The sequence below is a fragment of the Vanrija albida genome, assembly GCF_041260175.1.
Source record: "Vanrija albida strain AlHP1 chromosome Unknown contig_6, whole genome shotgun sequence".
In the NCBI taxonomy this organism is placed as follows: Eukaryota; Fungi; Basidiomycota; class Tremellomycetes; order Trichosporonales; family Trichosporonaceae; genus Vanrija; species Vanrija albida.
In genome coordinates, this window is record NW_027191425.1 from 2,203,953 (window position 1) to 2,219,723 (window position 15,771).

Below are 15,771 nucleotides of genomic sequence, written 5' to 3' on the forward strand. Positions count from 1 at the left end.
GCGTGGGTCGATGAATGTCAGTGTCGACGGCGATGTAAAGGCGTCGAGCTCCTGGACATGGACGCCGCGGCCGCGACGCCGTCGTCACTCACCCACACGCCACGTGGAATTGGTCCCGCGCCTGAACAACAAGTCCTCGATCCTCGACCTCGCAGCTCGAACACCTCGCCCACCTCGACCTCTCCGTCCACACCCAAGCACCATGCCCGCCCGCGAAATGCGCTCAACCACCGCCGAGTCGGCCTCAAGCGCGACCATCACCGCCGCCGACACGCCGCGCCGCGCCCGCCCGCTCCCGCTCGGCCCGATAAAGGGCACGATTGCGGCAATCGAGAGCCCGCGGCGCGAGCTCTACTCGCCGGCCCCGGGTGCCTCTGTACGTGTCACTCATCTCCCCTCGTCGGCGCTTGGCGGAAGCTAACCCCGCCCCAGGTCCGCGCATCCGTCCCCCCCTCGCCGGCGCAGAGCACCGTCCTCTCCGCCACGCCGAGCGAGGTGCCCGAGCCCGCGGCCCCGGTGCTCGTGTTCCGCGCTGATCCCCGCTTGGAGACTTGCTTTGAGGCCCTGCCTGAGGGCGCGGGCGAGGTGCGCGCGCTGTTCGGCGTGTAGCCTGCTTCGCCGCCTTGGCGCCGAGCCGCGACTGCGCCGCCGTCGCCCCCTTGGCCACCTCCTCCTCCTGCACCTCCTTGGCATTGCCTCGGCATCTCAGCACCACACACAGCATAGATCATTCAGCATGTACACTCCATTGACCACTGCATGGGACTCGCCCCACGGCTGCCTCCTGGACCCACCCCAACCAACCCACCCCGCCCTCGCTTCGCTCGGGCGCCCACGTCGATGCAACAATGATAACATACATGGCTACAGTGTCCATGTGAAGACGCGAGGCCAGCTCGCCAGCTCGCCCTTCGCCAGCCAGTCGCCGCAGCTGAGCGCCGAGGCCAGCTGGCGCTCTCTCGGCACCGCGCCGCGCTTACGCCAAGACGGCACTAACAACAATGCCAGCAACGGCCGCAGCAAGGCCCAGACCAGCAGGCATGCCGCCCACCGCCCCGTTCTTGTTCGACGTCGTCGACATGATGGGGCCCGAAGCACCAGTGCCGCTGGCACCACCACTGGCACTCCCACCAGTCTGGCTGACGACGCCGGGCGTGACGCTGTTCGTGGGCGCGGCCACGCCGTTCAACTGGGCAGCAGCAAGGAACGGCGCGTTGCCGTTGCTGTCATAGTAGTCGAGCAGAATAATGTTGGGGTTGCGGGCGTAGAGCATGACGCAGTTGCCAACGTGGAAGCCGATCGAGCCAGGGCCCGAAGCAGCGTTCGTCTCGTTGAGCTTGTCCTTGTCGGGGATGAACGCGACGTTGCCCAGGATGCTCATGGTCGTGTCCAGGAAGTGGTTGATCATGTACATCTTCTGGTTGGGCGAGGGGCCAGTGTTGCTCGAGCGGTTGACGGCACAGCCCCACTCCTGGTCGACAACGTTGTACGCGTCCTCCCACATGTTGGTGAACTCGTCGATGAGGTAGGGAACAGCGGTAAAGTCGGCATTGTAGTTGAGGAACGTGACGACGGGGGTGCCGGCGTCGATCAGGCTGCCGAGCGTGGGCCAGTCCTGCACAGTGTTGGCCGCCGCCTTGGGGGCGAACGACTTCTTGTCCAGGCCGGCAGTCTGGTATGCCGAAGCGAACGCCGTCGCGGGGAGGTTGTCAATGTTGACAATGACAATGGTGACGACGTCGTTGGGGTTGGCATCGAGCCACGACTTGACCTTGCCGAGGTAGTCGGTGAGGAGGCCGGCGTCCTGGAGCACGCACGACGTGTGGCACAGGTGGATGCCGTCCGACGCGTTGTGCGCCTGGATCTGGAGTGCGCGAATGCCATCGTTCTATGGTTGGTTAGTATAGATCCCTGCAATCAAAACAAATCAGAGACAAATGGGCGGGAGGTTGCAGGGTGGAAGTGTCACGCGGAATCGACAGGACAGGCAATTGTCACAAGAGCAGGCGCGAGGCGTGGCGCGGCGCGGCGCGTTTGACGCTAGTGCGAGCAGCGACGCAAAGCTTTGCTCGCGGGGTGTACCGGTCGCAAGCCCACCCTGCTGCGCGAGCAAGACGTCGCCAGCACGCCCACCGCCCTGCTGCGCGAGCGTCGCCTGCAAGCCCAGAGCGATGCTCGCTGCGCGAGCAAGACACATCGCCACCCCCCCCCCCACCGGTCGTCCCCCACCGCTCAGCACTCACCAGCTGCGCCGTCACGTCCTTGTCCTGGTTGTCGGCGATACCCTGTCCCACGGCGTACGAGTCGTGGGCGCCAATGAACGTGACGTTTGAGTAGAGTCGGTTGCAGAGCGAGGCGTCGCCGTTACAGACCGAGGCTGCGAGTGCCGGGAGAGCGAGGAGCGGGGCGACCGCGAGGGCGAGGGAGAAGCGCATGGTGATGGAGTTGAGGGGTGTGATGGGATGCAGGAAGGATTATGAATGAATGAATGTAGGTGTGGGGGTGGGGGTTGGGGGAGAGGAGGAAGGGGCGTAGCTGTGCTGTGCGATCTCTGTGCGGGCGGGCGGTCGAGTCGTACGGCGAGCTACTGATGCGGTGAAAGGTCGGGCTCTGTCGAGAGAGCTGTCGAGGGAGGAGAGGAGGGGAGGAGGGAGAAGAGGGAGGAGGAGGGAGCAAGAGGTTGGAATAATCCAAGAGGTTGCGAGGATTGTATCGTGCAATGCGGTGCTTGGCGGGGCAAGGCAGAGGCAGGCAGAGGGAAGGCAGAGGCAAGCCAAGGGAGCGAGGAGCGACGAGGGTTGCTGCGGTACGGGCGGGCGGGCGGCGGCGGCGTTGGCGGCTGGCGGGGAACACGGACCGTTGGGCGCGTGGGTCGTCGTAGTTTGTCTCTCCAACTAGTAGTCAACGAGTGTGAGGTGCAAGCAACGAGATGATGCTTTGCTTTATGGTCGATGCAGTAGTAGTGGTGACTGGTAAAATCGCAGGCAGGCAGTGCAGTGCATGGCGGCGCGCAGCGCGCAGTAAAAGACGGCGTACGGTGTACGGGCGTGGCGTGGCGTCTCGCGCGCACGACGGCTACGTCGGCCACAAACAAACGCACTGCTTGTTTTCGACCGAGCCGATCTCTGCGAGACAGTTGCCAGGGCCCATCACTCACTCACCCACCACCGACGGCCACCGCTATGGCCAGATCTCGCCTGCGGTCACTTTGAGGGGACCTGCCAAGTTCCGGGGGGCCCAGCCAGCCATATCTCGATGCATCCCCGTCGTCGTCGTTACCGCTCTTGTCCCCTCGCCTCCCTCTTCTGCCTTCGCCATTCCCATTGCAATTCCAAACAAAGTCCCTGGTTCCTCGTCGAGTTTTTCACGCGCACCGCGTCGACCGCGCGCCGCATAGACGGAAGCAAATTTAGGTGACTAGACCTGGTGGTGTCCACCGTGGGAGACCTCGCCACGTGCCCTATTCGGCGTCTGTGCGTCACTCTGTCTGCGCCACTCGTCACCCCTGCAGCCCCAAAAGAACGTGGGCCGGCAGAGGGTAAACGTTTATGACGCATGCTAATGGGATAATGCTCCCGCTAATCGGATTTATGCGGAACGGGACGTTTTTATAATGGCCAGGTCTAATGCGCCGCTCCACCGTCGTCGCCCCTCCCCCGGCGTGCCCTTATTCCCCATTGTATGGTTCAAAACGTGGACACAATGTTGGCCTTCCCTCCTCGTGACTGACTGGGTGGTGCTACTTAAACAGTCAACAACCGACGACGCCCAGCCACAACATACATCAACAACAACGACCCCCACCACTCTCCCCCACACACTCACTGGCATCACGAGCATCACACACGGGCACCCAGCGCGCGCATCCCCCCATCACCATCACACCAACACAGCTCGCTGGCTGCCCCCTCCACCCCCCACCCCCGCCGCCCCACCAAGCCCAAGCTCCGCTCCATCGCCGACTTGACCGGCCCACGCACACGCACCGCCACCCACCCCCCAGCACCACCCCTCACCACCACCACCGCCATGCCCGCCACCCTCTCGCCCTTCCGCTACATACAGGTCGCCCGCTACCTGCTCCAGTGGTGGCTCGAGACGGCGCCCGGATTCGAGGCGCGCCGCCGAGCAGCACAGGCAAAGGCCGCCCAGCTCATCTACGCCCCGAGGCTGCGCCGCTTCGCCGCCGCGCCCACCGTCCATGCCGCGCTCGACGAAGGCGAGGGTGGTGCTGCGCAGAAAGTGCGTACCACTTCCCGACGCGGGACCGCCGCCGAGCGCCTCGCACCACCACCAGAGGCAGAGATCGGCCTTCCTCCCAATACCGACCCGACAGAGGGCCCGGTACGCCAGCAGCCCACACTCGCACCCCAGGACCACACTGAGATCTATCGCCTCATGAACGACCAGCGCGCGTTCCTCCCCGGCTCGATGCAGCCTCCGCGCGAGATTATCGTGTTGTGCCACGGTACGTCGTGGAGCCATGGTGGAACGATAGCGGTTACTAACGAGCGCACAGGTCTCTACGGCTTTTCCACGGCTACTCCCATCCCGCTCTTCCCCTCGCTCAAGCTCCACTACTGGGCGTCGGTACTCGAGGTGCTCCGCGACCGCATGGGTGCCAAGGTCGTCGTCGTCGGCGTCAAGGGGTGAGTTTTGAGACGTGTCGGAGGCCGCCGTTGAATTTCGGCCGGAGTGCCGTCAACGTGGTGCACATGTGCTTGGTGCCTGGGCCGAACATGCACGAACTCCCACTGACGCACTTCTCAGCACCGGCTCGATCCAAGAACGCGCAGAGCAAATGCACGCATTCCTCAAGTCGTACTTGCCCAAAGGCGTCGGCGTCAACTTTGTCGCCCACAGCATGGGCGGGCTGGACGCCCGCCATCTGATCTCCACGATCAAGCCGACGGAATACAAGCCACTCAGCCTGACCACGATCGCGACGCCACACCGTGGCTCGCCATTCATGGACTGGTGTGCAGCAAACATTGGCGTCGGTACGGAACACTTTGGCGGGGAAGCACTCCAGCAGCTCCCGTTCTCGCTCGACTCGCCATTGCTCGTCCGCGACAGCGCTGGAAGGGCAAAGACTGGCGGCGGCCAGCCGGATACCCTCGCGTCGTTCACATCAGGTCTCACAAACTACCTGCTCAAGATTTTCGACTCGCCGGCCTACTCGAACCTCACGACGGCGTACCTCCGCGACGTCTTCAACCCGTCCACGCCCGATGATCCGAATGTCAAGTACATGTCGGTTGCCGGACGCCTTGCCAAGATGTCGGTCCTCCACCCGCTCTGGTTCCCCAAGCTCGTGCTCGACTCTGCTGCCGAGAAGGGCTTCCCTGCCGGCGAGACTGCTCCCGGCCAGCAATACCAGGGCAACGACGGCCTCGTGTCGGTCTCCTCGGCCAAGTGGGGCGAGTTCATGGGCGTTGTCGACGGGTGCCACCACTGGGACCTGCGCGGCGAGGGCGGTCTCTGGCCTCAGGGCGGATCACTGCGCGACGCTCCTACCGGCCGGCCAGACGAGACCAAGCCCGGCGGCTGGGACTGGCAGGGCGGTGTCGGCGGCGCGCTGGGGCTGAGAGACGGCCCCGGCCGGACGGGCGACGCGTGCGCCACGGGCGAGGGTGTCGAGGTGCCGACCGGCAAGCGCGACCAGCAGCTCGACCCCGCGCAGCACAAGCGTGATCTGGCCACTGCTAGAGCCATGAGCCCTGTCGCGGAGCGCCCCAAGCGCAGCAACGACTCGTGGGACCTTGCGCAGGTCGGCCAGTTGATCGACTGGGTCGGCGACCTCTTCCCCGGCGATAAGAAGCAGGACGAGAAGACGCACCAGATGGCCGACGCGACAAAGGAGCATGCCGGCAAGAAGATTGTCCGGGAAAAGTTTGACCTGGCAAGGTTCTACGGCGGCTTGATGCTCCGGTTGCGCGAGGAAGGCTTGTGAGCGACACAAGGACGTTGTACTATTAGAGTGGGGAGCGGCTCATGAGCCTTAATAGCATGGTGTCGGAAGAAGTAATAGCATTGGGAGTGTTGTTGAGAACTGCATGCACGCATAGCATTGGAGGGGGCACGGCGCGCAGCGTGCCGGCTTGCAGTCACGGTCACACAACGGATCTCGAGATCTCGAGCAGATCCTTGCCCGCTCCAAGTACACCCCACGCGTCCGTCAAACACGCCATCCGCCGCTTCGCCGCGACCGCCATCTGTGCCGAGCACGTTGCGTGTGTCGCGCTCTCTGCATGCGCATACTAGATACACTGGGCCGTGGGAGCGTGTGCACGCCGCCCGAACATGAGAAACTCTAAATGATGGTGTAATGTCTGTAACTGGGGTCTAGGGGTATGGCATTGTCGTATGTAGTCTCGTCGTCGTGGAACAAAGGGGCACATGAGGCAGCCTACATGATGATGCAGTCGCCCTTGTCCTCCTTTTTGCCGGGCGCGCCGCCGCCCTTCATGGCCTCGACCTCGAGCCTGCGGTTGAGCGCGCCGGCGCCCGACATGCCCTGCGCGAGGCGCTTGGCGGCGCGCTTGTCGCCGCCGTCGGTAGCAAGTCGGTACCACTTCATCGCGTTGGCGAGGTTGGGCTCGACTCCGACGCCCGTCTCGGTGAAGTAGCCAAGGGCGTACTGGGCCTTTGCGAGGCCTTGGTCGGCGGCCTTCTTGGCCCAGAGGTACGCCTCAGTGTCCGACTGGGGCAGGACGCCCTCGGCGCCGACGAGGTACCACGCCGTCAGTGCGAAGCAGGCCTCGCGGTGCCCCTGCTGCGCCGCAATGTTGTAGTAGTGGATCGACAGGGCCGCGTCGACGGGGCAGGCCATCTTGCCGTACTCGTAGCACTCGCCAAGCTTGAATGCCGAGGGTGCGTAGCCAAGCTCCGAGGCCGAGGCCAGCAACTCTGCGGCATAGTCGAGGTCGATGAACAAAATGTTGTCGATACCACGTTCGTGCAGCAGTGCGAGCTCGTGGAGAGCGTGGGGGAACTCTTCCGTCGCGTGCTCGGCGGAACGCTTGAGCCACTTGACACCCTCCTTGGGCCTCTTGGACAATCCTAGTGAGCCGTTGAGCTCGGCAGTACCAAGGCGGTACATGGCGCCAGGGTGCAGACCGACTGCTGCTTTCCTGTAACGCGTCAATTAAACGCCAGCCGGCGTTCGCTCCACTCACTTGTAATACTGGATCGCCTTGGCGCTCTCTCGGCGTGTGCCCCATCCGTGCTCGCAGCACGTACCTGCGCGGTAGCACGCATCTGGGTGTCCGTGCTTGGCGGCGAGGGAGAAGAGGGGGAACGCCTTGTCAAAGTCCTGCTTTCCGCGGGGCGTGCCGATTCCGTTGGCGTAGCAGTCGGCCAAGAAGTACTGGGCGTCTGGGTACCCACGGTCCGCCAGGCGCTTGAGGAGCGAGGTGGCCTCCTTGACCAGCTCGTCGCGCTTCTCGAGCGCGACGCGGTTGGGTCTGTTTGCAGGATCAGCGGGGTCGTCTGGGTTTGGCGGGGCGACCATCGACTTGGCGGCGTCGATCATGAAGACGGCAAAGTCGAAAATGGTCTCTGGGTCGTTGGTCTTCTTGGCATTCTCGCGGTACAGCTCGAGTGTGCGGTCGTGCGAGAGAAGCTCGGCAGATTTTCCTGGTCGGAGATGGGCTAGGAGAGCATGAGCATGGTGGTCGAATACGCAACAACGTCTTCCGACGGGCGTTACGTGATTGCGACATGTACAAGTCGCCGCACACACAAACACGTACATTGGTCCATGAGCGGCCTTGGGCCCGACTCCATGCGGACTTGTGATGAGCGGGCTGATCCGCCGTCGGGGTAGCCGTAGCCCAGGTCGGCTTGGCCATATGGCGAGTTGCCTTGTTGTTGGGGCGGAAGACCGTTGCCGTTGGTGTTGTTGGGGTATCCACCGCCGCCGCCGGGGTATCCACCTGTTGGGCTAGCGACAAAGTCCTTCTGAGGAGGAGCGGGAGCGCCGTAGCCCTGGTAGGCGGCCTGCGGCTGGGTCTGGTATTGCATTGCCATGATGGCTGATGCGGTTGTCGTGAGAATGTGGGATTGGGTGGTGGGTTTTGACGATTGAGCAGACGTGGCCCTCGTCACGGTGCCGTGCGGAAGGAAACGATGGGCTTGGCGGGTAAGGGCGAGAGGGGGTAAGATGCGAGATGTGTGTCGGGCGTCGAGGGGGAGTGTGTCCCGTCGAGTGATGTGGTCAAGGAGCGAGTCGATGTGGAAGTGTCAAAGAGTGATGACCTTGTTGCTGCGGGATAAAGCGATGCGATGGTCGAACCGTGAAGGTGATGATGACAATGGCGCGGGGGTTGAAATGACTGCGACTGTGCGCGGTCCGAGGGAAGGTGGAGTGGCAAGTGGAGCTAGCGAGTTGGCTCTGTTGTGACTGTTTATGCTCTACACTGCGTGCAGTCTTGTCGTCGTCGTCGTCGTTGCTCGTGTGGCTCGTCGTTCGTCGTTGCTGGTCGTCACTTGCAACAATGAAGGAATGAAGAGAGATATAGAGTTTATGCGAGGGGTGGATGAAAAATGGTAATCGAGGGTGGGGAAAACGAAACCAAGGGTGGAGGAAAGGTGTTACTCTCTTTCAGTACTCTTGTCCCGTCGTCGTTGTCGATGTCGCCCGTCGTCGTCGTCTTGCTGATGCGTTGCGTGCGAGTTGCTGGCTTTGCCTGCTCGTGTGACGCTGCGAGTTGCGAGGCAAAAGAGTGAGAGAAATGCGACGAGTAGTGGTGCCTCGATAATCTTGAAAGAGGCTCAAACAAGCAGTAGCCCACCCAGGAGAGATCGACGCCGTGTCAGGCTCACTTTGGTACCACACCCCTGGGTGAGCCTGACATTCACCCGCCCCCTCCATCCCTCCTCCCTTCTCCGAAAGTTGAGTTTCAACGAAAACCGCCAGGTCCACTTGCTAGACTTTTGACGTCGACCGACTGCAGCTCGCGCAAACAACAACAAACAGCAGCTACAGCAGCGACGACAAGGCCCAGCGACGCCCAAGCACATACCGAGCCTGGAAACGAGCGCAGCACACCCCACGACCGACCACCCCCGAACCCCATCCCCCGATGCGCTCCTTCATCTCCTCGCTGCGCACCCGTCTCCCTCTCGGCGTGCGCGGCCTCGCCACGTCCGCCGAGGAGGCTGCTGCCGCGGCGCCCGCCGAGTCGTCGACCGCTGCCGCAAAGTGGACGCCGTTCACGCAGCGTACCGGCGTCATTGCGCGCAAGCGCGGCATGACGGCGCTCTGGGACCAGAACGGACGACGATGGCCCGTGACGGTGCTGCAGCTCGACAATGTGCAGGTCGTGCGGCACTCGCCCCCGACCAAGGACAGCGGAACAGGCCTCCACCGCCTCCAGCTCGGCGCTAGCGACCGCCCAGAACGCTCGACAACAAAGGCGCTCGCCGGCCACTTTAAGAAGGCTGGCGTCAACCCCAAGTACAAGCTCGCCGAGTTCAGCGTCACCCCCGACGCCGTGCTGCCGGTCGGCGCGCAGCTGAGCGCCGCGCACTTTGTCCCGGGCCAGTATGTGGACGTTACGGCCACGAGGTGAGTGATGGCGTCGGCGGCGGCGTGATATCTTTGGTCTCTTCGCCGACCTGCGATCTTGCCCTGCACCCGCTGACCCCCCTCGCAGCATTGGAAAGGGCTTCCAGGGCCCCATGAAGCGCCACGGCTTTGCCGGTCTCAAGGCGTCGCACGGTGTGTCGGTGACCCACCGTTCGGGTGGATCCACGGGCCAGAACCAGGACCCAGGACGTGTCATCCCCGGCAAGAAGATGGCAGGGCACATGGGTGTCGAGAAGCGCACGCAGCAGAACCTGCTCGTGCACCGTGTCGACACGGCGCTCAACCTCGTCTTTGTCCGTGGCGCCGTGCCCGGCGTCGACGACGCGTTCGTCAACGTCCGCGACGCCAAGAAGAAGCTCACGTACAAGTCGCGCGGCAACCTCCTCGGCGGCAAGGACGAGTCCGAGTGGATCGGCGAGGGCGTCACGAGCCTGCCCCTGCCCGGCGGCACGGTCGAGCGCGTCAAGGCCGAGGGATGGCCCGAGGTCATCGAGTGGCCCGGCAAGGCGGGCAAGGCGTAGGCCGCGGAGGGTTGCATTGGGTAGTCTAGCATGCATTATTCACAGCTGTGGTGGGTGGAGGCGCGGCAGCCAACGCCGTGGGTAGTTGTGCGTAGCTGATGGGGACCTGGCAGGCAGACAGGAGGGTTGTAACCTCGGCAGGGTGTCACAACCACTGAACGCCAAGGTGGCCGCCGTGAACCGACGGTGGTGGGTCCACGGTTGATAGCCGCGCGTTCACCGCGCTTATCCTTACGCGCCGCCTGTTCTGAGCAACCGGACACAGGCAGTGCTGACCCAGTCCTGCATGCAACGGCCAAGTATGTGACATGAGCAGCTCGCGGCGTGTCTGTCCATCTACCGGCGGCATTGGAGGCATTGGGCCATCGGCATCTCGCGTCTGCCGTGTTGGGTCAGACGCCATATTGGGCCGGCCACGCGGCGGCTGGGGTGAGGCGGCATGACGCTCTGACCCTCGCCGACGGCGACGCTCTCTGCATGTTTGCTACCTGATGTGCATTCCGGATGTACTATGCACGTTGTACAGGCAATCGGCCAGCCGTTGGGGGAGAGTTGTGGATGCTGACAGCGCGGGGTCACGTAAGATGACAGTTGGTCGCCGCCGGGGACTGTGTTGCCGACCGACTTTATAAGAGCCCGGGTGCCGGCCTGGTTGCAACGACGAGCTAGCGAGCCAGCCCCACTCCGGCCTGCATTCCACCTCGTCGTCGTCCATTTCATCGCGCGACCCATTGCATCTGCATCTGCATCGACCAGCACCAGCACACGACAGCACAATGGCAGTAGGCACTCCCATGAAGGACGGGCAGGCGTACGGCGATGTGCGCGCGCCCCTCTCGCTCGAAAAGCTCCAGCCGTTCCTCGAGAAGAACGTCAAGGGTTTCGCTGGCCCCATCACCGTCAAGCAGTTCGGGGTGAGTGTGGGCTAGTAGTTGGGAGCTGGGGGGGAGGGGGGGGCTATGGCGATGTGGAGACCAGTTGGCGCACGTCGAGGGGGGCGAGGCGGCTATCGCCGCCGCCTGCGACCCGGCTACGACCCGGCGACGGGGAGGTGGTGTCGCCTGGCGCCGGCGTCGCGTGCCAGCTTGCCTTGGGCCGCGGAGACGAGCCCCCCACCCCCACCCCAGCCAGCAGGTGCGGGGCCGCCGCCGACGCCGAAGCCGACCCACGCTGTGATGCTGCCGGCCTGATTGCCGCCTGGCCGGCCCCATCGCACCCGACGGGGATGTGCTAACCCCGCCCCCAGTTCGGCCAGTCGAACCCAACGTACCTCCTCCAGACGCCCAACAAGAGCTATGTGCTGCGCCGCGCGCCGCTCGGCCCGCTCCTCTCCAAGACGGCGCACCGCGTCGACCGCGAGTTCCTCATGCTCGAGGCGCTCAACAAGTTCAACGAGCGCCTCCCGGCCGACACGCCGCCCGAGCGCCGCGTCCCCGTCCCGCAGGTGTACGCGCTCTGCATGGACCCCGAGGTGGCCGGCTCGCCGTTCTACGTGATGGAGTTCCTCAAGGGCCGTATCTTTACGGATGTGCAGATTCCCGACTTGCCACAGGAGGAGCGGTTTGCGTGGTGAGTGTCGTCCGAGTGGTCATGTCCTCGTCGCCGATCACAGTGCTGACCCACGCCCAGCTGGCGCTCGGCCGTGCAGACCCTCGCCCTCCTCGGCTCGATCCCCGTCTCGGCCCTCGCACTCCCCGCGTCGTTCGCGCCCGACCCGCTCAAGAAGCCCTACTTCCCGCGCCAGGTCGTCGGTATGCACCGCGTCTCGGACGCCCAGTCCCAGGCTCCCGTGCCGGAAAATCCAGGCGGCATCCTCGGCGACGTGTACAAGGCCGACGAGCTGTGGCCATACTACGAGCAGGGCTCCAAGGCCGTGTCGGCGGCCGAGGTCAAGCACGGCGGCTCGCTCGTGCACGGCGACTACAAGCTCGACAACCTCGTGTTCCACCCGACCGAGCCGCGCGTCATTGGCATCCTCGACTGGGAGCTGTGCACGCTCGGCTCGCCGCTCGCCGACCTCGGCAACCTCCTCATCCCCTTCTCGGTCCCGCCCGTGTCGGACGAGGACAAGGCCGCGCTCACCAAGAACGGCAAGGGCGGCACGTCCAACCTCGCGCTCGGGCTCAAGGGCCTGTCGTCGAGCGTGACGGGCGTCCCGACGGGTGACGTGCTCGAGCAGTGGTGGGTCGCCGGCATGAACGAGGGCTACCTGTGGCATGCGTCCGAGGCGAACCGCGAGCGCGAGGCGCGTGCCGGACGCATCCCTGGCCCAGTGCCCGCGCCCCGCCAGTGGCCGACGCAGCGCTTCGAGTGGGTCCGCTCCTGGATGCTGTTCCGTTTGGCCATCATTGCGCAGGGCATTGCCGCGCGTGCGGCCCTCGGCCAGGCGAGCAGCGCGAACGCGTCGCCTGATCGCGCGCCGTTCGACTTCTTTGCCAAGATGGCCTACCTCGCCAAGGGCGAGCCAGAGGTCGTTGCCAAGCTCTAGGTTGTGACATAGGACTGGAATCCATGTAAAGTGTAGAAGTGTAGTGGCGGGAGTGGTGAGCCAAAGGTCACCACGATGGAGTTTCCTGAGGCAGCCCCAGTGGCAAGGCGGAGCACTCGGGAGCCGCCGAGCAGTCTACACGCGTAGCAGCGGCCCTCCCGAGCTGTGGGAACATGTCATGTCGATCGTGTCCAAGCAGTCTGCACGGCTGGTGCCTGACTCCTAAGGTCTATACATGGTCCGCCCAGCGAGGCCGGACTCGCGACGGCGGAGTGCCACACCCGCTCTACCAGAGCGCTCGTCACATGCAGCCTCGCTCGAGCCAACGCGCAGCCTAAGCCGAGGGATCTATCTACGCATCCCCGCACCCGGGGCGGAAAGTCTCGGACAGGAGGGGGGCGGGCCCACCATTCCGCCGGGAGGAATGTATGTAGTGGCAAGTTGGGACAAGATCGACTGCGCCACGCGCTCGCCTCGCTCCACAACGCCCCGAGGCTGACCTCGGCACGAGCATGCCGCCTCGCCTACCTGCGTGCCACAGTCGCTACGGGTCGCCACGCATGCCGCCGCCTCGTGCAAGCGCGCTACGCCGGCCCAAGAGTCACGGCGGCATCTCGAGAAACACATAGCGCGCGGCATGCTGCTGCCCAATGCGTTGAGGCTTGAGGCGTAGCCGAGGGAGTGGAGTGGAAGGCCGCGGCTGTTGGTGGCTGCCGCTGGGTGAATTGAGCGCAGGCTGGGGTGGGGGTGGGGTGAAACCGGCGCCGGGTGGGGGCCGCGTCGCACGGCAGACGCCGACGCGGAAGGGGTTGGCCGGCCGGCGTGCAGGGGCCAGCGGTGTTGGAGTGGGGGAATCGCGCTGCAGGGTCGAGGAGGGGGGGTGGGGGGATGATGTGTGTGTGAGCGACGAGGCTGAAGGGAGAGGAAGGAGGAGGGAGGCTCGTGTCGGCGCCGTATCGGCACCTTTCCCGGTGCAGCGTCGAGGCCAGAGAACGTCCCCACTCCGCCGTCGCCATGATTTTAGAGGAGCGGCGAGGGTGGACGAAGGGCGGAGAGCGAGCGACATGGATGGGGGGCAGAGACAACGTGCGACCGGCGAGGAGGCGTTGGAAGTAAATGGGTCGAAACACCGCTCTCGCAGTGGGCGCCGAGTCCTCCCGTCGGCGTCGGACATGCAGACGCAGCAGCGCCGAGCCGCAGTGATTTGGGAAGAGGATGTCTCCATTCAAAGGGACAGTGGATGGAGAAGAGCGAGCGGAGGTGGTTACCCCACAAGACGGCGTGGGCAGAATGGCATGGCGAGCCCGAGTCCCGCACCGAGCCGCCGTCCGCTCCGCGCAGCACACATCCGCGCATAACGCGACCCGTGCGCTGCCCCCCCTCTCCGCGAGCGCACATTTCCACCCCCCCAACAGGGGCATGCATGGCCGATTGTGTGCCGAGAACAAGGCAGCCCACATGTGTGGTGGGAGCCGAAAGTGGCGAGCCGCTCGACGCCTCCACATCCGCCCGCAAACTCCCACTCGTCATCCCTCTCGCTCGCGCATCGCCCTCCATTCCATAAAAATCGAGGTTGGTCAGCCCCGCCGCGGCAGGAGGCCCACGCTCGGCGTGCGACGCTGGCCGGGGGGCGGGCTCCGGCCCGGAGGACATCCCCCTGCCGCCGACGACTCGCCCCGTTGCCAACCGGATGACGGCGCCGACGAGTTTGGTGGGTGGCGAGGGAGAAAAAAAATCTCGTCTTCTTTCGGCGGGGAGGTACCTGCTGGGGTGGGCCGTTGCTTGGTGGGTGCGCGCTGGGGTGGGGGATTGGCGGGGCGGCACTGACTCCGAAGGGGGTGGGCGGACGGGCTCATTCGGCACCGGCGGCCCAGGGGTGGGACCACCTCACGTGTGCTTTGGAGGGTCCGTACGCTCCTTTTTCTGGCATTTAGGACGCCCGAGGCCGGCACGCGCGCGCGCCCTCGCGACTGGGACGGCTCGGCGCGGTGGATGGTGGCGCCTGACTCCCGCCTGGCTGGCTCGGGCAGAGCGATGGCGAACACGCTCGGCGCGGTGGGCTCGGCGGCATTTTCCCCATTTTTTTCATGGTAAGTGGTCTCCAATCTTTGCCGTGTGGACTGACGCTGCAGTAACATGCGGGGATGAGCGCACCGCCATATCTGTGGCAGTGTCGGGTCCTCCGTCGCCTCTGCTGCCACCGGGCTCATATCGGCGTCACACCCCACGCCGCGGTATCGCATCCGCGCAATCGGGTTGAATCGCTTCGTCCTGTGCGTGTAGATCAGGAGCACGCGGCTCCGTTTGTTGCAGCTGGCGGTGTGGGTTGGTGCCCGCGGTGGCGACCTGAGGCGAGCGCCACATCGGCCAACACCTCGCCGCCGGCTTAGAAACGCCTCGCCACCGTGTTCCTGACCAGCTGGTGGGGCAAGGATAGCAAGCGTACCGAGATCTGCAGGGATCGACAGATGCCACGTTATCGGACCGGCGCCTGCTCGAGGTCGTTGTCACGAGAACACTGAAGAGATCCCCCGCACTAAACCCATGCCTCACGCGGCACTGAAATACACCCACGTCCACCACGTCCACCACGTCCACTGAAATGCATTCGCGTCCGCAGGACACAGCGGCGTGGAGCCGGCCCGTTGGCGCCTACGCCTCCGTCGGCGGCCTGCACCGACGTGCCCGGGCAGCGTGGCCCCGCTGGACGATCACCGCGTTCCTTGCGCGCCGATGTTGGGAAGCTCATCTGCTGAGGCGCCTCTATTTGTTTCGTCCAGAGTCCTGGGCCCGGGAATCATATACCGAGACGCTCTAGGAGTTTCAAGAGTAGGAGCTACGAGCTGGCCCAGAGCCACCCGGCTGGCGCTTGGAATTATGCGATGGTGCCCTCGGCTTCTGAACATTTGGCCCCCATCCCTCCTTCGCCACTGGCCGGCGCTCACCTCGCTCATCCGTGAGGCTCGCTCGGTAGTGGACCTTGGCACTCGCTCAACACCCACTGGGGGGAGGTACAACGAACGATCAGGACGGCTCGGCCGCGCGCTTCTCACCGCCTCGCAACATGCCACCTCCACTGATCCGAAAGTGACAACCACCCCCGCTTCCAACTCTCGCCACCCACCGTGGCGCACCTCACCTGGCCCCACCGACCCCAGCCAGCATCTCAG

The 15,771-nt window shown here is 64.6% G+C and overlaps 6 protein-coding genes across 6 annotated transcripts; 4 read left to right on the forward strand and 2 right to left on the reverse strand.

Annotated features, from left to right (window-relative positions):
• Positions 1-202: 202 nt before the first annotated feature.
• Q8F55_008270 (uncharacterized protein) lies at positions 203-609 on the forward strand (the record flags this gene model as incomplete). Its single annotated transcript, XM_069356667.1, has 2 exons — positions 203-376; positions 433-609. 2 exons carry the CDS (start codon positions 203-205, stop codon positions 607-609), a joined length of 351 nt encoding a protein of 116 aa, XP_069206508.1.
• A 367-nt stretch (positions 610-976) lies between these two features.
• Positions 977-2,435, reverse strand: Q8F55_008271 (uncharacterized protein; the record flags this gene model as incomplete). The annotated part of the gene is made up of 2 exons (XM_069356668.1): positions 977-1,888; positions 2,244-2,435. 2 exons carry the CDS (start codon positions 2,433-2,435, stop codon positions 977-979), a joined length of 1,104 nt encoding a protein of 367 aa, XP_069206509.1.
• Positions 2,436-4,029: 1,594 nt separating this feature from the next.
• Q8F55_008272 (uncharacterized protein) lies at positions 4,030-5,953 on the forward strand (the record flags this gene model as incomplete). The annotated part of the gene is made up of 3 exons (XM_069356669.1): positions 4,030-4,468; positions 4,520-4,649; positions 4,771-5,953. The coding sequence occupies 3 exons, from the start codon at positions 4,030-4,032 to the stop codon at positions 5,951-5,953; spliced, it is 1,752 nt and encodes a 583-aa protein (XP_069206510.1).
• A 456-nt stretch (positions 5,954-6,409) lies between these two features.
• On the reverse strand, positions 6,410-8,031 carry CHS4 (Chitin synthase 4; the record flags this gene model as incomplete). The annotated part of the gene is made up of 3 exons (XM_069356670.1): positions 6,410-7,133; positions 7,179-7,653; positions 7,755-8,031. 3 exons carry the CDS (start codon positions 8,029-8,031, stop codon positions 6,410-6,412), a joined length of 1,476 nt encoding a protein of 491 aa, XP_069206511.1.
• A 1,055-nt stretch (positions 8,032-9,086) lies between these two features.
• Positions 9,087-10,113, forward strand: Q8F55_008274 (mitochondrial 54S ribosomal protein uL3m; the record flags this gene model as incomplete). Its single annotated transcript, XM_069356671.1, has 2 exons — positions 9,087-9,571; positions 9,660-10,113. The coding sequence occupies 2 exons, from the start codon at positions 9,087-9,089 to the stop codon at positions 10,111-10,113; spliced, it is 939 nt and encodes a 312-aa protein (XP_069206512.1).
• A 776-nt stretch (positions 10,114-10,889) lies between these two features.
• Q8F55_008275 (uncharacterized protein) lies at positions 10,890-12,601 on the forward strand (the record flags this gene model as incomplete). The annotated part of the gene is made up of 3 exons (XM_069356672.1): positions 10,890-11,027; positions 11,360-11,682; positions 11,743-12,601. 3 exons carry the CDS (start codon positions 10,890-10,892, stop codon positions 12,599-12,601), a joined length of 1,320 nt encoding a protein of 439 aa, XP_069206513.1.
• Between the last annotated feature and the right edge of the window lie 3,170 nt (positions 12,602-15,771).